General features: G+C 45.7%; 1 protein-coding gene across 17 annotated transcripts in view; it reads left to right on the forward strand.

Moving 5' to 3' along the window:
* ANK2 (ankyrin 2) overlaps positions 1-24,189 on the forward strand; it is a 491,615-nt gene that overhangs the window by 376,111 nt on the left and 91,315 nt on the right. For all 17 annotated transcript variants that reach the window (XM_066573863.1, XM_066573861.1, XM_066573871.1 and 14 more), the window contains 6 exons: positions 277-474; positions 4,984-5,082; positions 7,695-7,793; positions 14,437-14,535; positions 19,667-19,765; positions 23,691-23,763. In XM_066573863.1, coding sequence (XP_066429960.1) covers positions 277-474; positions 4,984-5,082; positions 7,695-7,793; positions 14,437-14,535; positions 19,667-19,765; positions 23,691-23,763 — 667 coding nt within the window. The remainder of the gene's footprint in view (positions 1-276; positions 475-4,983; positions 5,083-7,694; positions 7,794-14,436; positions 14,536-19,666; positions 19,766-23,690; positions 23,764-24,189) is intronic.

The following is a 24,189-nucleotide window of genomic DNA, read 5'->3' on the forward strand; positions in this document are numbered from 1 at the left end:
CTGCCCGGCTTGTGGGCGGAAGAAAAAGCGCTACATGGAGCACTTTTGAGTCTGATCTGTGATGGAACCTCCGGCCAGAGGTTCCATCACAGATGTGAGACCGGCCTAAATTGATCACAGGTTCGCTCATTCCTCATTCTGAAGAGCACATTAAAGGATGTAGACCATTACATTGCATCCCCTAAATTGCGTTGCATGGAATAGGAGGGGATATCATTTAGATATAACATTATGGGGAAGTACTTAATCCTTGAATTTTTTTTTCTAATGTTGTAGAATGGTTATACACCGCTGCATATAGCTGCCAAAAAGAATCAGATGCAGATTGCCATGACACTACTAAACTATGGAGCAGAGACCAACATTCTGACCAAGCAAGGCGTGACCCCACTTCACCTGGCCGCCCAGGAGGGGCACACTGACATGGTTACGCTTTTGCTGAACAAACAGGCTAATATTCACGTTGGCACTAAGGTAAGATTTGTTTACCCAAAAGTATTCAAGAACTTTGGCTTTAGCTGTCAAGTGCTAAGACATTACTGATAATTGCTAGGGCAGACCACCAGACTCCTCCTTACTGAGGCCCACTTGACTCAATGGGGATTAGTTGCTTCCGGTGTATAATCATTGTATTCTTGCTGTAATGGAAATTAGCAACGTATCATGTAATGACTTCCAATGAGCTTGTGCTTATCAGTCAATCTATACAGGGAGAGTAACGCATGGGAGACGGCCAAAACAGCAGTCTGTTGCTGTCCATACACTTTAGATAGCTGCCATCCAAGCACTTATTCGACCAAGAGCTCTTCCAGCCGACCCCCTATACCAGTGATGGTGAACCTTTTAGAGACCGAGTGCCCAAAATGCAACCCAAAACCCACTTATTTATCGCAAAGTGCCAACATGTCAGGGGCGGGGCTTATCACGACATATGATTTTACCCCTTCGTTCTACAAAGGACAGAACGGCTTCAAAATAGATAGCGTGCAGATTTTAACTGCTTTTTGGATGCGGAAATACTGCAGAATGTCCTCAGGGGAAAATACTGTGGCAAATTCTGCAGCATTTCTGCATTCAAAAAGCAGTTAAAATCTGCATGCTGTCTATTTTGAAATAGCTCTGCCCATCTCCGCCACATGTAAACATACCCCAGCGGTAATAGTTAACCCCCCCTCCAGCGATAATAGTGACATCCCACAGCGGCCCCCCAGCAGCCCCCCAGTAGTAATTATAGTGACATACCTCAGCGGACCCCAGCAGTAATAAGAGTGACATACCCCAGCGGACCCCAAGCAGTAATAATGCCCCCCCCCCAGTGGTCCACCAACAGTAATAATGCCACCTCCAGCAGTCCCCCAGCAATAATAATGCCGTCCTCCCCCCAAGCAGTTCTCCCAGTAGTAATAATGCCCACCAGTGGTTCCCGCAGCAGTCATAATGCCCCCCCCCCCCCCGGCTGTTCTCCCGGCAGTCATAATGCCTCCCCTTTTCCCCCAGTGATTCTCCTAGCAGTTATCATGCCTCCCCTCCCCCCCCAGCGATTCTCCCAGTAGTCATAATGCCTCCCCTCCAGCGATTCTCCTAGCAGTCATAATGCCTCCCCCCTCCAGCGATTCTCCCAGCAGTCATAGTGCCCCGCCCCCCCAGCGATTCTCCCAGCAGTCATAATGCCTCCCCTCCCCCCCCAGCGATTCTCCCAGCAGTCATAATGCCTCCCTCCCCCCCAGTGATTCTCCCAGCAGTCATAATGCCTCCCCTCCCCCAGCGATTCTCCTAGCAGTCATAATGCCTCCCCCTCAGCGATTCTCCCAGCAGTCATAGTGCCCCGCCCCCCCAGCGATTCTCCCAGCAGTCATAATGCCTCCCCTCCCCCCCCCCCAGCGATTCTCCCAGCAGTCATAATGCCTCCCTCCCCCCCAGCGATTCTCCCAGCAGTCATAATGCCTCCCCTCCCCCAGCGATTCTCCCAGCAGTCATAATGCCTCCCCCCTAGCGATTTTCCCAGCAGTCATAATGACTCCCCTCCCCCCCCCAACGATTCTCCCAGCAGTCATAATGCCTCCCCTCCCCCCCAACGATTCTCCCAGTAGTCCTAATGCCTCCCCTCCCCCCAGCGATTCTCCCAGCAGTCATAATGCCTCCCTGTCCCCCAGCCATTCTCCCAGCAGTCATAATGCCCCCCCAGCGATTCTCCCAGCAGTCATAATGCCTCCCCTCCCCCAGCGATTCTCCCAGCAGTCATAATGCCTCCCCCCCAGCGATTCTCCCAGCAGTCATAATGCCTCCCCTCCCCCCCAGCGATTCTCCCAGCAGTCATAATGCCTCCCCTCCCCCCAACGACTCTCCCAGCAGTCATAATGCCTCCCCTCTCCCCCAACGATTCTCCCAGCAGTCATAATGCCTCCCCTCCCCCCCAACGATTCTCCCAGTAGTCCTAATGCCTCCCCTCCCCCCAGCGATTCTCCCAGCAGTCATAATGCCTCCCCCCAGCGATTCTCCCAGCAGTCATAATGCCTCCCCTCACCCCCCCAGCGATTCTTGCAGCAGTCATAATGCCTCCCCTCCCCCCCCCCAACGATTCTCCCAGCAGTCATAATGCCTCCCCCCCCCAACGATTCTCCCAGCAGTCATAATGCCTCCCCTCCCCCCCAACGATTCTCCCAGCAGTCATAATGCCTCCCCTCCCCCCCAACGATTCTCCCAGCAGTCATAATGCCTCCCACCCAACGATTCTTCCAGCAGTTATAATGCCTCCCCTCCCCCCCAACGATTCTCCCAGCAGTCATAATGCCTCCCCTCCAGCGATTCTCCTAGCAGTCATAATGCCTCCCCCCTCCAGCGATTCTCCTAGCAGTCATAATGCCTCCCCCTCAGCGATTCTCCCAGCAGTCATAGTGCCCCGCCCCCCCAGCTATTCTCCCAGCAGTCATAATGCCTCCCTCCCCCCCAGTGATTCTCCCAGCAGTCATAATGCCTCCCCTCCCCCAGCGATTCTCCCAGCAGTCATAATGCCTCCCCCCCAGCGATTTTCCCAGCAGTCATAATGACTCCCCTCCCCCCCCCCAACGATTCTCCCAGCAGTCATAATGCCTCCCCTCCCCCCCCAACGATTCTCTCAGTAGTCCTAATGCCTCCCCTCCCCCCAGCGATTCTCCCAGCAGTCATAATGCCTCCCTCCCCCCCAGCCATTCTCCCAGCAGTCATAATGCCCCCCCAGCGATTCTCCCAGCAGTCATAATGCCTCCCCTCCCCCAGCGATTCTCCCAGCAGTCATAATGCCTCCCCCGCAGCGATTCTCCCAGCAGTCATAATGCCTCCCCTCCCCCCCAGCGATTCTCCCAGCAGTCATAATGCCTCCCCTCCCCCCCAACGACTCTCCCAGCAGTCATAATGCCTCCCCTCCCCCCCAACGATTCTCCCAGCAGTCATAATGCCTCCCCTCCCCCCCAACGATTCTCCCAGTAGTCCTAATGCCTCCCCTCCCCCCAGCGATTCTCCCAGCAGTCATAATGCCTCCCCCCAGCGATTCTCCCAGCAGTCATAATGCCTCCCCTCACCCCCCCAGCGATTCTTGCAGCAGTCATAATGCCTCCCCTCCCCCCCCAACGATTTTCCCAGCAGTCATAATGCCTCCCCTCCCCCCCCCAACGATTCTCCCAGCAGTCATAATGCCTCCCCTCCCACCCAACGATTCTCCCAGCAGTCATAATGCCTCCCCTCCCCCCCCAACGATTCTCCCAGCAGTCATAATGCCTCCCCCCCCAACGATTCTTCCAGCAGTTATAATGCCTCCCTTCCCCCCCAACGATTCTCCCAGCAGTCATAATGCCTCCCCTCCCCGCAGCGATTCTCCCAGCAGTCATAATGCCTCCCCTCCCCCCCAACGATTCTCCCAGCAGTCATAATGCCTCCCCCCCCAACGATTCTCCCAGCAGTCATAATGCCTCCCCTCCCCCCCCCAACAATTCTCCCAGCAGTCATAATGCCTCCCCTCCCCCCCAACGATTCTCCCAGCAGTCATAATGCCTCCCCTCCCCCCCAACGATTCTCCCAGCAGTCATAATGCCTCCCCTCCCCCCCAAGGATTCTCCCAGCAGTCATAATGCCTCCCCCTCCCCAACGATTCTCCCAGCAGTCATAATGCCTCCCCTCCCCCAGCGATTCTCCCAGCAGTCACAATGCCTCCCCCCAGCGATTCTCCCAGCAGTCATAATGCCTCCCCTCACCCCCCCCCCCCGCGATTCTTGCAGCAGTCATAATGCCTCCCCTCCCCCCCCCAACGATTCTCCCAGCAGTCATAATGCCTCCCCTCCCCCCAGCAATTCTCCCAGCAGTCATAATGCCTCCCCCCAGCGATTTTCCCAGCAGTCATAATGCCTCCCCTCACCCCCCCCCAGCGATTCTCGCAGCAGTCATAATGCCTCCCCTCCCCCCCCTAGCGATTCTCCCAGCAGTCATAATGCCCGCCCCCAGCCCCACATACGTATCCTTCCTCCTCGTGGGAGTGCATTCCTCTCCTGCCTGATCCCACGTGCACACTGACGGCAGTGTGCTGTTGGATGCCTCCTCCCCCTGCTCTTGCGGAACCAAGTAGGAGAGGTCGGGGAATGGGGGAGGAGGATCCTGGCTGCACACTGACTCACAGTGGCGGGATCAGCACAGATAGCAGCGCTGAGTGAATGTCGGCAGGGGAGCCGCGGCCCCTGCAGGCATTCACTAATGTGGTGAGCGGCCGATGGTGACGCGTGCCAGCAGGAAGGGCGCTGCGTGCCGCCTCTGGCACGCGTGCCATAGGTTCACCACCACTGCCCTATACTAATGCATACTTGGTTTGGTGGAGTGTGAATCTGTGCTCCTCACGTACATGCACACATATCCAAGCATGCATATGTATGTCAATAGGGAGTAGGTGACAAGCCGCTGCTGGTGGCTCGTCTCTTGTTCTTATGACTTTGTATGATTTTATTTTTATATTGCACACAGAATGGACTGACTCCATTGCACCTTGCAGCCCAGGAGGACAAGGTGAATGTAGCTGAATTACTAGCAAAGAATGGAACCAATCTAGATGCTCAAACCAAGGTAACTATGCAACAAGGAGTAAAACTGTAGACTTACCTCTAAGAGTTGCTCACTAATCATGTTACTTATCAAAATACAGAGAAATTGATTCTTAACCCCTTGAGTGGCACGCCCGGAAAATTTCCGGGGACGAGCTCCACTGCTAATAGCAACATAGCCCGGAAGATTTCCGGGCTATATATCACTATGGGAGCTGCAGAGCACAATGCCACAAGCTGTGACAGTGTGCTCTGCCTGCGCAGACCCACAGAGAACAAAGCAAGGGCTTTGAAAAACCAGCAGAAGATATTGCCGACATGTCGGCAATGTCCTGCTTTGTTTACAAGTTGCCATAGAGACCATCGGCTTGTCAGAAGCAAGCCGATGGTCTCTGTGGCAGGGAGAGCTGGTTGTTAGCTGTCAGAGGACAGCTAGGTACTAGCTCTTACAGCAGAGATCAGAGAAAACCTCCGATCTCTGCTGTGTTAACCCTTTACATGCTGCAGTCTATGTGACTGCAGCATATATAAAGGGCTGTCACTGCAGCATGTAAAGGGCTGTCACCATCGGACCCCCCGGAATGTGATCAGGGGTCCTGATGGGTCCCTGTGGAAGTCCCCTAAAGGGACAAAAAAAAAAAAAAAAAAAAAAGTAAAAAAATTATTAAAAAAAAACAACAACACTTGTCTCCCTTTATTTTGTAAAAAATCAAAAATACAATCACACATGTGGTATCCGTGTGCGTCGTAATGACCCAGAGAAGGAAGTTAATACATTATTTAACCCCTTAATGACATGGCCCCTTTTTTTCTTTTTTCCCCATTTCTTTTTTTCCTCCCCCTGTTTAAAAAATCACAACTTGTCCCGCAAAAAACAAGCCCTCATATGGCCATGTCAATGGAAAAATGAAAAAGTTATGGCTCTTGAGACGCAACTGCAAAACTAGTTGAAATTCAATGATTAGACCATTTTAAAAAACCTGCCCTGGTGGGCACGACAGGGTGGTAGGAAACCTGCCACTCAAGGGGTTAAAGGGGTTATGCCATGAATAAATATTAATTCACTCTTCTAGATCAGATAAAACATAACTTGTCAAATGGAATATTTTCAAAAAAAATAATCTAGTGGTTATTGATGTTACATATTTTTTATGGCGCCCTCTGGTGTCCTTTTGACTCCTAATCAGAATGTCCACTTAATGTGTCTACTTAACTTCCCCAATTATTACCAACTGAGCTTTGCAACAGCAGGGATCGCTGCACTCCCCATGTACAAGTAGATCTAGGGGTATTATTTTATCTTGACGCCACCGGAAGCTAGGGGTTTGACAGGAGGAATGCCCCTCTCAAAACCCTTGCTTCTGATAGGGTCAGTAGCTGAAGGTCCTGGAAGGTGCTAAATGCCTGAAATGTTAGGCGTAGTATGTGCTATGTGACTGAGCAGCCCTCCGCAGCGAAACGCCAGTCCCCCAAGCCTCTCAGCTGTGCTCCTCCTGCAGCTGTATGCGTCCGCAGGTTGTAACTGAAATTCCCATGCCGCTGTAGACTCCCAGGTGTCCTCCTCGTGCTGCTCTATGCAGCCACAGCCTGTAACTCACAATCGGCTGCTTCTGTAGCCTTCCTGCTCTGCTCATGCAGTGTGCGGGGGGATACATATAACTGAGTGTAACACGGTGCTGCCGGATACCTGCAGCCGTGGTACTGTGTGTGTGTACGGTGGTACTGTGTGTGTGTACGGCGTGTGTCAGTTATGGGAGGGCTGTCCAGCAGAATTGTACAGATATGTGGCCTCAGGGGGAACGCTTCATACCACTGTGTCCTCACTAATGCCGATCCCGCTCTGCACTTCAAGACATAGCGGTATGCCGCCTTCTGGTCCTCTGCCGGTTAAGGTGGCTTTCTGCTGGAGCAATCCTAGCCTGCGACCCTGCTCTGCACTTCAACACAGAGCGGGATGCCGCCTTCTGGTCTGCCACCGGGGAGAGGGGCTTTCAGCTGGGCCAATCCTCGGCTGCAGCGGCGGCTGTGAAGACCGATAGCCGCAGCCCGCCATGCATTAAAAGAAGTTGCACCTCCAGCATTAGCTTACTGGCCTGCCAGGACCTGAGCTGTGCAGCCAATCAGCATCAGGGGGCGTCACCCCCCTGTCAATCTTGACTCCACCAGCACTTCCTGATGGCGTCAAGATACAGTAATACCAGATCTAGTTTGGACTGAACTACTGAGCATGTGTGACCACCAGAACTGGACACAATGAAGCACCATAACATGTACTAGTAATATCTACACACAGAAGCAGTTTTTAAAATGAATCCAATTAAAAACTTGTAATTTAATAATTGTCATTGCCAGACTTGTAAATGTGTGTGTGTGTGTATATGTGTGTGTATATATATATATATATATATATATATATAGAGAGAGAGAGAGAGAGAGCTATTTTTGTAGAGTTAATTGTGTCAGTATATAGAAAATGTATATTTTGCTTGTATATAATACAGTCTAATGTTACTTATTAAAATCCACTTTAATTTAGATTTTAGCCATTGTCTTGCCTGCATTTCCTTTAATTATCTGCATGTCCCGCAGTTATTGGTGTTTCTGGTTTTCAGTAAATGAATCTCTTTTTTCCAGCTGGGTTACACACCACTAATTGTAGCCTGTCACTATGGAAACATAAAGATGGTGAACTTCCTTCTGTCGCATGGAGCGGGTGTGAACGCTAAAACCAAGGTAACCTTCTATCCTTTCCTTTTTCGTTCTCATACACTTTATGATGTGAACAGCTTCTAAATGCGTACAAGTAAAGCCAGTCAAAAATAAAAAAAGATGAAATAAATATTGCCAAAGTTTATGGAACACACTTGCTTACAAACAATCTAAAAACACTTCGATAATTGGGAACATGTTATTGAATAAAGGCCATATGCAAAATAAGTGTAAGCCGCATGCAACCCTGATTGCAGAATATTTACTGATAGAGACACATAAACCTTTAGGCCTCCTTCCCACGAACGGATTTCCGCCGCGTAATTCGCGGCGAAAATCCGCTGCGTTGCCCGCAGCTATTAGGTTCTATTGAACCTAATAGCACAATGCTCACGATGCGTAATTCCAGCGCGGAATTACGCACCGCGATTTCTCCCGTCCTCACCCGCAGCATGCTCTATTTTCTGCGGGTGAGGACGGGCTGTACGCACTGACGGCTTCCATTGCAGTCAATGGAAGCCGTCCGTTCACGCTATCTCCAGCGGGAGATAGCGTGAAAAAACGCTTTCCCGCCCACCGCCGCGCGTCATCTGACGCCAAATGACGCGGCCGGCCGCGTCACGTGACACGGCCGGCCGCGTCACGTGACACGCTCGGTGACGCGGCGGTGGTGGGCGGGGAAGCGATTTCACGCTATCTCCCGCAGGTAAGTATAGGGGCTCTGGGGGGCGCTGTGACGGGCTTCACTGCGTAATATTACGCGGCGGACCCCGTCACGCTCGTGGGAAGGAGGCCTTAACATCACATACTGAAATCTTCATACCTTGCACTCAGTACAAATAGTGTCCAATCCCGATGTATAACACAAGTACCAGTATGGCCCATGAGTAACTTGTTATAACTTTTTTACTTCTTAGCTATTATGTCTATTGAACTCTGCACCAGCACTTTACTTTTGCCTCATGGGTTCTTTCCCACGAGGGTGTATCGACCGGCGTTTTCACGGCAGGCCGATATATGCAATTATCTGGGGCATAGAAGCTCATTAACGGCGCACAAATCTAACGTTTGTGCGCCCGTTCACACCACATGGGCCCCGCCGCATATGTTTTGAGGTCACCATGCCGTCACCCCTTTCCCCTCCCTCCCCATCGAAGGCTCACCTCTGCTCTCCTCCCCACTCGTGATTAATAGAGATGAGCGAGCACGCTCGGTAAGGTGCGCCCCCCCCCCCCCGAGCATGCTCAGAGGAGAAGGCAGTTACTCGAGATGAGCAAGGCTCGCTCGAGTAACTGGCCTTACCGAGCGTGCTCGCTAATCTCTACTGATTAACTTTCTGGGCTTTGTAAGTTTACTTGGTACTTGTGTTATACATAGGGATTGGACCTGTTTACACTATTTGTATTGAGAGCAAGGTATGAAGATTTCAGTATGTTATGTTTAATGTGTATGGTGCTGTTCGTATCTCTATTAGTATATATTCTGTAATCTGGCTTACACGTGGCTACTTTCCCGTCTGTGTAACAGTTCGGTTCAGGGTTTCCATCTTTCTGCTCCATTTTTGTAGGAGAGTAAATAAAATGGGAGGGGGGGGGGACATCAGTTTTTTTTCCCTCATTAATTTCAGTGTTTTTTTTTTAAAACAGAAACCAAATGGAAAGGCTTCAGTTTGCTTCCATTCTGTTAGGTTTCTGTTTTCTTTTCTATGGGAAGATAGCACAGTCTGCAGCGTTATTTTTCCATCTGATGGAATGGAAATGAACGGAAGCATTTCTGTTTGCTTTCCTTTTTTTTAACATCCCATTGAAGTCAATCAGGAAAAAACTGATACATTTTTTTCTGATTTATTTCAGTATCTCTCCTCCAAAATGTAGTAGAGAGACAAACGCTAAACTGAGCCCTAAAGCAGTTGTGAAAAAAGCCTGTGGCCTATACTTATTTTGCATATTGTTCATTAACATATTCCCAATTATTGGGACCTTTTAAGTGTTTTCATGTTACAAAGGTATACAGTTTATTATATTATAACCAAAAAGGAATAGAGTCCATAATGTGTGTGCATGTGTACAACAGTGCATTAGACATCTCCAACTATGATTAAAGCAAGAGTACGATGACAGAACACAAAACTAAAGGCCCATTTACACTCAAAGATAATCCTTCCAACGACAGTTTGAGTGACAGTTTTGAGCGATCATCTTTGCATAACTTTAAGTAGCTAATTAGGTACTTAAGAGTCAATGTAGGCGGAGTGGGATAACGCCGCGATAGCTCCAAGAACAAAGCAGCTGTTTTGTATATGCAAACAGCTGCATTGTTCCCAGAGCTTTTGGCTGGTGTCCACTGTGACTTATCAGCTGAAAGAATACTATCCGGTGAGAAAATCAACGAGCGGCGCTGATAAGTCATCGGTGATTTCTAGCTTGCTAGAAATCATTGATGAACGAATAGTGCAGGAATCGTGCACGATGGCTGCGCATTTAGACGCAACAATTATCGCTCAAAAGATGGCTTTTGAGCGAATTTTGATTGATAATCGTTGTGTCTTAACATAGCAGAACAAACAGCTGGAATGTTTGTTGATGAATACAAGGAAATTCCATCATACAGAGGACAGGAGCATGGTAATGGAATTTATGTGAGAGACCTATCATACCTGACATCTGGGGCATGAGGAGTGGATAGTTTCGGCACCCACATGTCTTCAAAGTGCTCAACTTTATCTTCACATATCACATTAAGTTTCTCACATAACATTATTAAATTAATTCGAGAGATAACTGCTGAAAACTGAAGAGAGGGATCAGCCATTGTGATGCAACATGGATCCAAGAAGCCAGTGAGATACATTGAGCTAGATGGAAACCCGAGTAAGACATATTAATGGGTTTATCTCCTAATAAGCATATAGACGGTAATTTAGAGCAAACGCATTGGTTATGCTCTCCACCAATGCAGTAACCTATGACCAGAAACTTGCTATCACTGGAAATGACAACCGTATTATGGTACATAGTACCCTGATGTTGGCAGAATGGGCATAAAGATGGGTAAATTGCATGAAGTCATACAGGCACATAGTAAGACCTGCAGTCTGTCAGTTACCTGCCAACTTCCTTTAGAAAGGACCTCACAACATGATCTCAACCACTGCAATGATAGGGTTCTGCGAATGTCCTCCTATTGCAGCATAAAGGGCAATTTAGAGTCCTAAGAGAGAGTTAATAGCACCATATAATAAAGATAACCCTGCATTCAAGGGGGTATATATAGCCAGGGACTCCAATATCGAGTAGGAAATGGACTTTCTCCAACCCCCTCCCACAAGCTAATGGAGATCCCAAAAATGAGAAAACCTCATGGATTCTGAGCGCCTCCAAGAGATTCCTAGCTACACAGTTATGTACTTTGTGAGACCCACCACGTAAAGTCCTTAGGGTGTAATCCTAGTGGAAATAATGGACTAGCGAATATCAGTGTTGCTGGAGGCATCTTCAACTGCAGGCTGTATTGAATTGTACGGTTCTTCAGAGATAAAGTTAGTAACTCAGAGAAAGGGATCGAATTTTGGATAGAGGTTCTAGTCCAAATTAAGGTAGTGAGGGAATACGGTGCGACAAGGTCCGATTCCAACCAGACCCATTAAGGGGCAGTAACTAATGTCAGCTGGGCAATAGGAGCAGCTCTATAGTAATTTAAAAAATTTGGTACAGATAGGCCTCCTACTCTTTTATGCAAATGCATAATATTTTTAGGTATACGTGGGTGTCGAGTATTCCAAATAAAATGGAACACCTCTTTTTATAAGGTCATTAAATCTTGAACAGGAATGGGAAGGGTGCAAAAGAGATAGAACAAGTGAGGAAATATGATCATTTGTATAGCATTAATCCTTCCAAGAAAGAAAGATGCGGGTAATTCCAAGTAAGAGCAGTTTTGATAGCTCTATAGAGCTACAGGTAGTTCAGGAATATAACTTTTCTATCGAGGCTGGGAGAGAGATTCCTAAGTATGCATGATAAGGGCAAGGGGAGGGTGGGTAAGAAAGGGCATCCTTGCCTAGTACCTCGCCCAATTAGACTAGGATTAGCAGATGGAATTTAAGCAACCAGTGAAGAATATAAAACCCTGAAGTGCCTGCAGAAAGGGGCTTCACTTCCCAGTGAATGCCTTTCTGTTGGAGTGCAGCTTGGGCTTCTTGCACATTTTTCACTATATAGGGATGAGAATTAATCTTAAAAGACAGATAAACCCATTGATATTTAATTTGTGCCTTTTGTAGGACCAGAGTTTTAGGGTGCATTGTTCTTCTGCACTCCCAATGTGGGAGGTGGCAGATCTGCATATAGATGCACACACGGGGGTATACCTAGTAAGATCGTAAGGTTCCTGGTAGCTAAAAGTTATAGATGTCTATCTACTGGATAGTGCAAATGTAAAATAACCTCTCTAGGCACTTCTAGACGCCGACGTTTAGTCAGAGCGCTTTGTATGCAATCAAAATGGAGAAGCTCAGTTGGAGTTTATGGAAGTAAAGCTTGGGACAAAGAGGTTACTGTCTCGTTAAGGGTGATAGTAGATTCTGGAGGCCTTCTTATTCTGTTACAATCTGGGGGATCATCACCCGCTCAGCACCGCTGTCTTCTCTCAGACGGTTGGCAGTACTCAGGAAATCGCATCCATAATGTAGTTTTTCTTTAAAACACTAGCTTCACTTTATTGCCTTTCTTCAGCATTGAAATTAGACAGTATTCACACTGCATTCACATCATGCATAGTCTATCGTTCCTTTTTTATATAAGGAGCCATCTCAGGGGTATCTGTCCCTGTCAAGATGCATATGCCCGTCCCAGTTGGCTAACATGCCGTCAACCCGGAGAGGGCAGCCTCCTCCAGCTTAAGGAGCTCTCAGGAAGCCTTGAGTCTGGCAGGAATCACAGCCTTTCTTTCCTTCCTGCCGCACCCACACAGGTGTTGTCTCTCATTAGATAGCAGAATGACCGATCTGGCGCCCTCTGCTGGTCATTCTGCTAACTGTACTGTCACAATTCATTTTTACACCCTCCTGGAATGGTTCTCTAAATCCTCTTTTTTCAATTCCAATATGTCTAAACAATGATGGTTATCTACAACAGTGTTCCCCAACTCCAGTCCTCAGGGACCACCAACAGGTCATGTTTTCAGGATTTCCGCAGTGTTGCACAGGGGATGTAATTATTGTCAGTGCCTCAGACATTGCCACAGGTATTCTTACCATAGGATATCCTGAAAACATGACCTGTTGGTGGTCCCTGAGGACTGGAGTTGGGGACCCCTGATCTACAATATATTGTTTATTAACCTCTTAAGTGGTCAGCAAGTTCATTTGCTTAGGTTTCCATATCAGAGGCCTGGCCTAAATCTTGTACCTGTCGTCTGGACTCAGCTACTGCCTGTGAGAGTCCCTCCTTGAACATTCGCTGTATGTTGTGGTACATCTCTGCAGGCCTTGAAATATCTAATACTGCATCAGGTGGCCACGCGGGGGTCCCGTACAGCCACTTCAGACTCATGACCTGGTGGAATGCTGTTGCGGTATAGTCTACCCTGCGGCGATCAATCTGGTTTCCTCCTCTCTGGGCACACTTTTCAATGGTTTTCTCACTGCTATTGAGCTGCAGAGCAGCACTTCAAGGGGCTTTTTAGAAGCGATAGGTACAGTGAAAACATGGCCAACGATTGAACGATAATTCGCTGGCTCGTTCGCTAACTGTTCAGTTTAAACACCAGTCATTCAGTCATTCTCATTACCTGGTCACCTGAACAACTGAATGATCCTGTTATAAACAATTCAGAGTAAACATGTCACTGGCAATGAGCACCATACACTACACTAAGTTATGGTGTTAATAGGGCAGGTTCCCATGAAGCTGGGGAGGTATTTTTTATACTTACCCATCTCTCTGTGCCTAAGCTGTCAGTCCCAAAAGTCAGTGAGTGGACTGTGCACTCAGCACATGGACTGTGCTGTCGGACTTAAACCTGCAGGCTGTGTGTGCACGCTCGCATTGATCTCTATAGGAGTGCACAGCCTGCATCTTTTGGGCTCACTGCGCAGTCCCTGTGCCAACTTGCAGGGCTGATAGCATGGGCACCGAGAGATGGGTAAGTATAAGAAAAAAATACCTCGCCAGGTATTATTAATTCTTAATAGTGATCGCAGCATTGCTTTTCCAGTACAGAGCTCTAAACACCTGGCTACCTGCAGCCACCACTAGAGGAAGCTTAGCAAACTACAGCATGTTGCCAATGCTACTGGTATGTTCGCATCTGGGTTTGGAATCCCAATTTTCTATCTTGTCGTAGGAGCAGGAAAATGGAATTCAAGCTCTGACGTATCCATTACTTGATGGACTCCAATGCTACCTTTGAACCCCGTTGACTTTTTTTGGGTCAGTTTAGATCTGTCATATTTTTTGTCATTTTGTTGTAAAAATTAGTGCTGCATTCCGCAAATGGAGCCTCCAACACGGATGTGACAAGAGCCTTATACATGTAATAATAAAACCGTCTGCACTACGGTAGTTGAGTCTCTCATTCTTAGGCCTGTCGGACAAAGAGTAATCCTTTACCATTGTAACCACAAGTTTAACATTTTGGGTTAATTGTATTTTTCCTTGTATTACAGAATGGCTACACACCTTTACATCAAGCGGCTCAGCAAGGCCACACACACATTATAAATGTGCTGCTGCAAAATGGTGCAAAGCCCAATGCTACTACTACAGTAAGTCCATAGCTTTTTGGTGTTTACTCCTAATGTATCATCTTTATTTCTGTATTCTGAAAGCTTTTGCAGTTGAATCTAATGACTAATTAGTTGATGGTTCTAAGAGTTTACTTTCAGCACACCAGCTGATCAAGAAGGATAATGTTAAAGGTGTTATTAGAGATGAGCGAGCACCCAAATGCTCGGGTCCGCGTTAGTCGAGTTTTTCGTAAAATTCGAGAGCTCTACTTGAGTAACGAACCCCATTGACTACAGTGGGAGACTCGAGCATTTTTGTATGTGGGACGCCGGGTGCCGAGCTTTTTATTTTCTTGGTTCGTGTCTCTCTCTCTCTCTCTCTCTCTCTCTCTCTCTCTTTTTTTTTTTCTCTCTTTTTCTCTCTCTCTTTCTCTTTTTCTCTCTTTTTTCTCTCTTTTTCTCTCTCTCTTTCTCTCTTTTTCTCTCTCTTTTTCTCTCTCTTTTTCTCTCTCTTTTTCTCTCTCTTTTTCTCTCTCTTTTTCTCTCTCTTTTTCTCTCTCTTTTTCTCTTTCTTTCTCTCTCTCTTTCTCTCTCTCTCTCTTGATTCCCACCAAAAAACCATTTATGTTCATACAGAGCTGTGAAAAAGCACTCGCCGCCTTCCCAATTTCTTTTGTTTTTGCATAGAATATTTCAGATCACCAATCCACTTTTAATATTATACAAAATAACCCAAGTAAACACAGTATGTTGCTTAGAAATAATTATTTTTTTTATTGAAGGAAAACGCTGCTCAGCCTTTCCCCATGTAAAAAAGTAATTTCCCCCTTAGCTACCAAATCGAATTAACCAAATTCAATTGACAGTTTGTCCGGCCACACCTAGGCATAAGTACTGCCAGACGTGTTGTATCCACAGTAAATGTCACTTATGTAGAACCTGTCTGGCAAAGTGAATCCGGCTGGAAAGTCTCAAAAAGCAGCACAGGATGTTACGTTCTATAGAGATTCAACTGCAGGTTTGAAACAAAGCCATTGATATTTACGAGTGTGGGAAGGGTTGCAAAGCCATTGCTACGGCTCTGGGAATCCAGTCAACCACAGTGAAAGCCATTATCCTCAAATGCAAAAAACTTGGAACAGTAGTGAACTTTCACAGGAGTGTCTAGTATACTAAAATTTCAGCCAGGAAGCATCGGCAGCTCATCCAGGAGGTCACAAAATAACTAGCAAACACCTAAAGAACTGCAGGCCTTACTTACTTCGGGTAAGGTCAATGTATGTGAATAGGGAGTACAACTGCGGGAGGGTTGCATGGTGCAAACCACTGCTGAGCAAAAATAACCCAAAGGTGCATGCTATGATTCCCAAAAAACATCAAGATAATCCCCAAGATTTTTAAAATCATAATCTGTGGACTGATGAATCAAAGATGGAACCAGGGGTGAATCTATGGGGATGCAGTTGCACCCAGGCCTAGGAGCCTTAGGGGGCCCATAAGGTCACTTTTCTCCATATGGGGAGCCCAATACTATGAATAAAGTATTATATTTGGGGCCCTGTTTCAGATCTTGCATGGGGGCCCAGAAGCTTCAAGTTACGCCTCTGGATGGAACTTTTTAGTAGACATGATCCCTACACATCTGGGATAAAACTAACTCTGCATTCCACATGGTCTGGGGCTGTTTTGCTTTTTTAGGACTTGAACAACTTTTTAAAATTGGTGGAACCTTGAATTCTGCTTTATATCAGCACATCCTAAAGGACAATGTTCTCCCTTCAGCTCATCACCTGAAGCCCAAGCACAGTTGGGTTATGCAGCATGTCAGGGATTCCAAGCACACAAGCAAGCCTCCCTCTGAATCACTGAAAATAAACTAAAGTAAGGTTTTAGAGTGGCCGAGTCAAAGTGCTTGCTTGAATCCACTTGGGATACTGTGGCAAGACCTTCAATGGGTTCTCAAAGACCATCCAGTATAGCTGAATTCCAACTATTCTTCAAAGAATAGTCTTCTAAACTCTGCAGCAGCAATGAAAAAGCACTTATCACAAAACATTTGACTCACAGTTGTTAATGGCAACAACTAGTTATTAGGTTTAGGGGCCATCACTTTTTCACACGGGTGATCGAAGTTTGCAATAAATTCATATTTTTAGTAAATGGATGATCCTTTTAAAAGCTGCCTTTTGCACTGACTCGTGTTGTCTTTATTTTGTATTAAAATTAGTTTAATACTCTGAAGCAGGGGCGTAACTATAGGGGATGCGGTCGCACCCGAGTCCACGACCCTTAGGGGATCCATAAGGCCTCTCTACTCCATAGAGAGAGCCCAGTACTATGAACAAAGCACTATATTTGGGGGCCCCGTTACAGATTTTGCATTGTGGTCCAGAAGCTTCAAGTTACACTTCTGATCTGAAGCATTTAATGCGACAAATTAGCAAAAGTAGAATACACTGGGTGAGGGGCAATAGTACCTATAAACGCCTTAGAATGTTGCCTGCCACAAGTCGCTTGTAATAATGTCTACAATATTACATCTGTAATATTGCCTACTACATAAGTCTCTTCCTCAAAGTCTACAAGATCCATCTGATACTGCCCCTATAATAGTACATTCTGTAAGATCTGCACACTGCCACGTCAACGTTCCTATAGCCTGTTACAGTGCCTACACAGTTCCTATGTTGGAATACAATTGGTATAGTGCGTTGGCGCTGCCAGCCAATCATGCTAGAGGCTTTTCTCTAAAAAAGTTTCAATATCAGCCAGGTTTTAATTGTCTGCTGTTTGCACCCAGTTTCAGCGCTATGAATTCTGTTTTTCATGTAGATTTTCCTGTTTTTCTACTGCCCTGCTGTTTGACTTCCACGTACAGGTGGATGGTATCCCAAGCTAGCCAATCTGCCAATACTGTAGTGACCGGGACTACTTCTCCCATATTTGTCATACTGTCTTGCATAGCCCTGCTTAGCTGAAAAGCAGCATTTGAATGCTGATCTCGCGCTATCCCGCAGCGGGAGCTGGCTGTCAGTGATAGCCGGCCTCCCGCCGCTGCCCCCCCCCCTGTTAACCCCTTCCCTGCCACAATCTAAGTAGACCACGGCATGGGAAGGGTTCAAAGAGCGCTCTCTCTGTGAAATTGCTGGGCTCTCGCGATATAATTGCAGAGAGCCCGGCCTGTCGCCATGGCAACAGGATGCCAGACACTGGCGTCCTTTAGTGCCAATGCCTATGATCGCTGTATAAGCGATAAGGCATGGCAGGGCAGTAGCCTTGCCATGCCTTATCACAGCGATCAACAGTACAGTGTTGCAAGTCCCTCAGAGGGACTCAAATTGTGTGAAAAAAAAAAGAAAAGAAAAATGTTAAAAAAAAACAACCTTTTTGGCACATATTTGGTATTGACGCGTCCGTAAAGACGTGTACAAAAAGTTGAACACACTCTTTCTTTTGTACGGCAAAAAGCGTTTTAAAAAAATGCTAAAAAACAGAGGCAAAATGCTAATTTTTAGGATTTTGCCTCCCTAAAAGTGATCAAAAAAGCCATACATTCCCCAAAATGGTACCAATAAAAACTACAACTCGTCTCGCAAAAAATAAGCCCTTACAGAGCTCCATACATAGAAAAATAAAAAAGTTACAGGACTTTGAATGCAGCTATATAGAAATTTTTTTTTTCCAAAAAAGGGTTTTTATTGCAAAACAGTGGAAAAACCTAAAGAAAATATAAAAAATTTGGTATCGTAACCGTACCGACCCACAGAAAAACTGTATTGTATCATTTATGCTGCATGATTAACGCTGTAAAAAAAATCTATGGCAGAATTGATGCGTTTTCTCTCCCTGTTATCATAAAAAAAACGATAAAAGTTTTACAATATAGTCAAATGTACCCAAAAGTGGCGTCATCAAAAACTACAGTTCGCCACACAAAAAACAAACCCTTATACGGCCGCGTCGACGGAAAAATAAAAAAGTTATGGCTTTTGAAAAATGGAGATAAAAATCCGCCAAAAATCGTTTGGTCCTCAACGCCAAAATAGGCCATGTCATTAAGGGGTTAAGCATCATGAGAAACAAAGTGAATACGTACACTGAAAACTCTGCTGGAATGGCAAAGTATTTATTTAAAGGGAACCTGTCGTGTCCCCGTAGCACCAGAAACTTGTGGTGCTGTTATAGGATTGGACAGGGAGCTGGGTGATTTATTTTTTATACTCGCCTGCTCCCATGATCCAGCTGTCTCTCCCTATGAAGTCGGCACATGCCACAAAAATCTGACTCTTTGGATCCCGTAGAAGCAAGTCCTATCCAAGTCTTTGGGAGAGCGCACGCATGGGACTGCGAAAGGAGTCAGATTTTATGCCACACGCTGACTTCAGAGGAGGACAGCACGGGATCGCGAGAGCGGGTGAGTATAGAAAATACATCACCCGGCTCCCTGTCATGTCCCCCAACCACACCATAGCTTAGCTTATAGTGCTGTAGGGGCATGACAGGTTCCCTTTAATGTCTCATAATATGAAACCATTGAGAAGTCCTTAGTACGACTATTACTATATAGTGCTGAATTAGGATCAGACATTATATGCTTTACTTGTGCTGTGAGGGAAGGTGTTCCTCAATGCCATGTTTTACAGCCCTAGAGTTTCCTTTACTTCACTAGACAACTAAAACTTTCCTCTGGAAATGACTTGCACTTCTCCTAAATGACTGTCAGATGTGTTTATGTGGTGTGATTTTTCTTAAGGGAGCAACGAGTTCAGATGAATCCAGTTTTTAGCGTCCACTCAGTCCTGTTGAAGTGGCACAAAATAGCACCCCTTCCAAAATATCGCTCCTCTGTGTGCAGCGTATCTAAGGAATCTGTGCAGCTGATCTGCATCTGAAAGCATCTTAAGGAGATTGTATTTAATGCACATTTCTCCGGTGCGTGACAGCCTTAAAGCAGACGGCCGAGATGCTGGCAGATGTCAGTGTGTTGTGTTACTATGGGGATCCGAGCGGCGCATGAAGACTTCTGAAGGGAACTACACATTACTGTACAGCTTTATTTCTGGGTTCGGCGCCTTGTTTTGGATGGAAAGGCTGGCTCGCCCGCTGGATGTGTGTGATCTCATTGGCTCCCGTCTCATTGCTCTCTTCCCCATTTCATCTTCCCCTGCAGAATGGCAACACTGCCCTCGCGATTGCCAGGCGGTTGGGGTATATCTCTGTGGTGGATACACTGAAGGTTGTCACAGAGGAGACAATCACTACAACCACTGTGAGTATCACTTTGTTCCACTATGTCAGTAATTCATCTGCCAGGATAACAATCATGACGTGGTTTTTTTTTGCAAATGTTTTCCTATGGTTGTTCCCCTCCTGGAATGCTTAATAAGGAATTAACAGGATGTAGCAGAGCTGAATTTGCTGCTTAACTCATGGTGCTGCCTTATGTGAATATAGAGGCTAGTCCCTGGGTTAAGATAACACAGTAGGCTTATGTGAAAGCATAGATCACACAAGCCATGTTATGATGAGTAGAGCTAGAGATACATTGTATGATAATTGACACATTCAGCTTTGCTACTTCTGTTAAATCAATAATGATACAATGTTATTATATATTATAATGCAGAATGACCCCACCATATGATTTTATGTAGGTTTCTTTTCTCTTAGAGATGGATTAAAACATGTAGACACAACCTGCTGTAGTAAAAACTTCCATAAAGTTTGCCAAGTGTAGCTGATTCTATATATTCAAGTCACTGGAATTAGCTTCTCCATAGACGTCTCTTAGAGTTGTGCTTCTTCATGTGTTAGACGGGTTACATTTCTCCAGATCTGAAACAGACAGCCTCGTATTATCAGATGTCTATCTAAGAGCTTATTATACAGATATCCTTCCACTTTACCCTCTACATATGTCTTGTTGGGTATATATCTAGCTCAAGAACCCATCTACAATGCAGCTACAAAGTGTGGCCCTGGGTCTAGTCTGAATGGAAGCCGAGTAATAGGCATAGGGATGCTCCCTTAAAGTGCTCATACACATAACGAAATTGTTAACGATGTAGTCAGAAAACAACCATAACAGTAATTAACAACTTTGTGTAGGGTGCCATAGGAACCAAATCTGACTGATGAAAATGGGTTCCACTGCTTGTAACTCTATGTTTTCTGTCCGGTTAGTGTATGTCTTTCATCTTATTAATGTCACGGCTCACTGGCCATGTCAGAGGGACCAGGGTGACGTCATAACGTCAGCCCCAACCCACACAATCCACACGCCAGTGTCATTTTGGTGTTTGGCACCGATATGAGCTCTTCCCCGCGGGTATATGGATTGGTTGGCTGGGAGACATGTGTCCTAGCCAGCCAGTCAACGCTTATCTGTAAACTAATTTTCAGGACCCTCCTCCTAGAGGACGCTGGTTATACTTTTAGTCTAAAGGTGTTTCTGGTCAAGTCTGTGTCTCTTGTTCCACAGTTCAGATAAGTCCATGTGGCTATGGTGTGATCTGGGATGTTGTTACCTCTATCTCCTGACTTGCTGCTATTTATTTATTGGTGTAATATCTAGATCATGGTGTGTTTGAGCAACATGTATGTCTGCATATATTGGTATACATTATTTACTACCTTTATCCCTGTTTCCAATTGGGGAGAGGCAGGGTCGCCCTCATCAGGATGAGTGCTCTGCTTTTAAGCAGGGTCTTCTCTCAATAATAGATTAGGATTAGATTTCCGTTTCTTTCCTTTTTTGGGTTCCTTATAAAATATTGTGTTATCCACATGAGAATATTGTCTGAAATTTATTAAGCCTGGCACTTGCGATGCCAGGATTAGTATGATTTTCCCCGGCGCATGCTAAACTTATACAGGCACAGGCCTCGTAATATATTCAGCGCATCCATGCAGCTCCATGCGCCTTCTCAGAAATGTACACCAGGTCTGACATGACGTACATTTCTGGTAAAATTTACGTCATATTCTGGCGTAAATTACACATAAACCTGTCGGCCTGGGGCAGCCATGCCCTCTCTCGAAAAGCCTGGTTTACTTTTTGGCCAGTGCAAAAAAAAAAAAGTGCACATTTTTGAGCAAATACTATTTTTTTTACACTGGAAATTGGTATAAATGTGCCCCAGTGTGTGTTTATCTGTCCTTTTAGGACAATAAATTACATCCGATCCGGGTATTTGGTGTCCTGCTTGGATGTAAGAATCAATGTGCCAATAATAAAACATGCCAGAATCCTGATTGGATGAGGACCGTTGTCCGATCTAAGCCTGGAGTTAGTTATTTTGGTCATAGCTACCCAATCTTGAGTTCCAACACTCAACGATATAGTTTTATTGACCTTGTATTCTTCCTTTCATCCTTTACTGTAATGATACATCTACAGGCTAGTAGTAGTAATTTATGCCCGAGGTGTAAGAAAGCATATAGTACAATTTGCTGTGTATAAAACTCCGTTCCGAACTCCATGCTAGTGGTGACGTTCCCGTCTGGTTGTATAAGTTGTTGGGTAAGACATTTGTGTACTACTATGTTCCTTTGCAGGCTATATACTTTATACATTTTGTAAGATTCTTTTTTAATGAATCAGAATGTAGGAGGTGTGTAAGGTAATGTAAGGAAGTCGGCAAATTGCCACTTTTCAAAATGCTTTCAAAGGAGACCCTGGCACAGAAACAGCATAATTATATGGCTGTCAAAAGCTTCATTTTGCTGCTTTACATAAGCGACTGGAGTTGAGTGCCAGACTAACTTTTTGCAAAGTTTGAAACATTTCTGTATGCACTCCAGTCCTGCTTGGCCTCCATACAAGCCATAAAATGAGGTTCTTGCCTAATCAGTAGTATATGCATGAATCTCCTCTACCCCAACATCAGCGCTGCCCACCTGCCGGCTGTTAGATCTGCGCTATCTTTATCTAGGAAAATCTGTCACAGATTTGTAAAAAAAAAATACACATTTTAACTCCTCAGCAGCCTAGGGAGACACTGCTGCTTCCTGAAAATGGGAATATATACGGTATATAAATACATATACATGGATAGGAAGACAAAATGAGCGGAGGTCCTGCCACCGACACAGGCCGAACTACAGAACTGCTATGGTGTCCAGAACGTGCCAAGTTATACATCACAGATAATCTAGTCTGAAATTGGCATTTTGGGGGCATGTGTCTAGTAATAAGTTATAAACATTAGTAGTTGTAAAACCCCCGAATCACGTCCTCGGTAACAACGGGGAAATAAAGAGGTGCAACTACCTGGGTTGTTTGCAGCGGCATGAACCTGTTTTCTGGTAAGACGGTTGTAAGCTACAGCATGCGGGGAGTTGGTGTAAATACTGTCCTCCCATCCTAATTTTTCAGTTTTGATATCTGAAGTCACAATATTATTTCTTATTTCCCTTGAGCAAAATTAGCTAATACCTCTGGGGTTTATTTCTACAACGGGATCCTTCTGTTCCTATGACAAACATCAATCATCAGTTGCAAGGGGAAGTATGAATTGGGCTTGGAAGGCAAGCGTACTTCATACTCGGTGGCTATCAGCTGTTCCTGCCATCTGACTGCCATTTGGCAATGGCCATGGTAAGAGCTGGCTTCGATTTCGGCCATTTAACTGCTTAGATGGTGCAGTTAGTGCTGGCCTCAGCATCTAAGCCACTAGCCTGAGGTGGAGTGCCCTGTGACATCCTATCAGTCCCCCCGCAATGGGATTGCATGGTGCCGGTGGGTGTCCTCAGAAGGCTCCCATGGCTGCTGTTCATAGATGCCAATTAAGCTTTGCGTTCATTAATGTAGTTTGCACGATTTTGATTTTGGTATTTAAAAAAACATATAAATTGTACCCCTAGTTATATAAAACATCTGACAAATGGCAGACATGTCGGTTCACCGATGGAATCTGGCGCGGTATAGCAAATTGGATGTCTTCTGTACTTCAAGTTTCAGATGACAACAACTGGGGTCTTGAATTACTCTACCTGTATCTGCCTTGGTCTCAGTTTCCTAAAAAAGAGAGTAAAGAAGTGATTTTCCTGCAGACCTGGATGTGTTTCCTACCAACCATGGTGCCTAATGCGTCCTGTGATGATTCACCCTATTATACGATGCTGTAGAATAAAATGATGATAAACAGCAGTTTATTCCTTGCTCTGTACTGATTTCTGTCTTGTGTGTGCAGACTGTGACGGAGAAGCACAAGCTGAATGTGCCGGAGACGATGACCGAAGTCCTGGATGTCTCCGATGAGGAAGGTGAGCTTCACATCTCTGGAAGCCATAGTGGACAGCAAGATTTGAGCAGCATAGTTTGCTTTATCTGCATACTTTAGTAATATCTTAGAAGTTTACCAGTCTAATAGGTTTTTCACCCCAAAAATAAACTGAAAGGTGAGAGGGAGGTGTAATATCAGAATATAGCTGTAATGTAGGAATGGAATACAACATGAACTTTTATGCTTATTTTTTGTGAACAAGCCTATATAATAATATAAATATATATATATATATATATATATATATATATATATATATATATATATATTTATAAATTAGAGATGAGCGAGTAGTGCCTTAGCCGAGTATCCCCCCGCTCGTCTCTAAAGATTCGGGGGGCGGCAGGCGGGGAGCGGCGAGGGAGAGCGGGGAGGAATGGAGGAGAGATCTCTCTCTCTCCACTCG

The sequence above is a fragment of the Eleutherodactylus coqui genome, chromosome 7 (genome assembly GCF_035609145.1).
Source record: "Eleutherodactylus coqui strain aEleCoq1 chromosome 7, aEleCoq1.hap1, whole genome shotgun sequence".
Classification (NCBI taxonomy): Eukaryota; Metazoa; Chordata; class Amphibia; order Anura; family Eleutherodactylidae; genus Eleutherodactylus; species Eleutherodactylus coqui.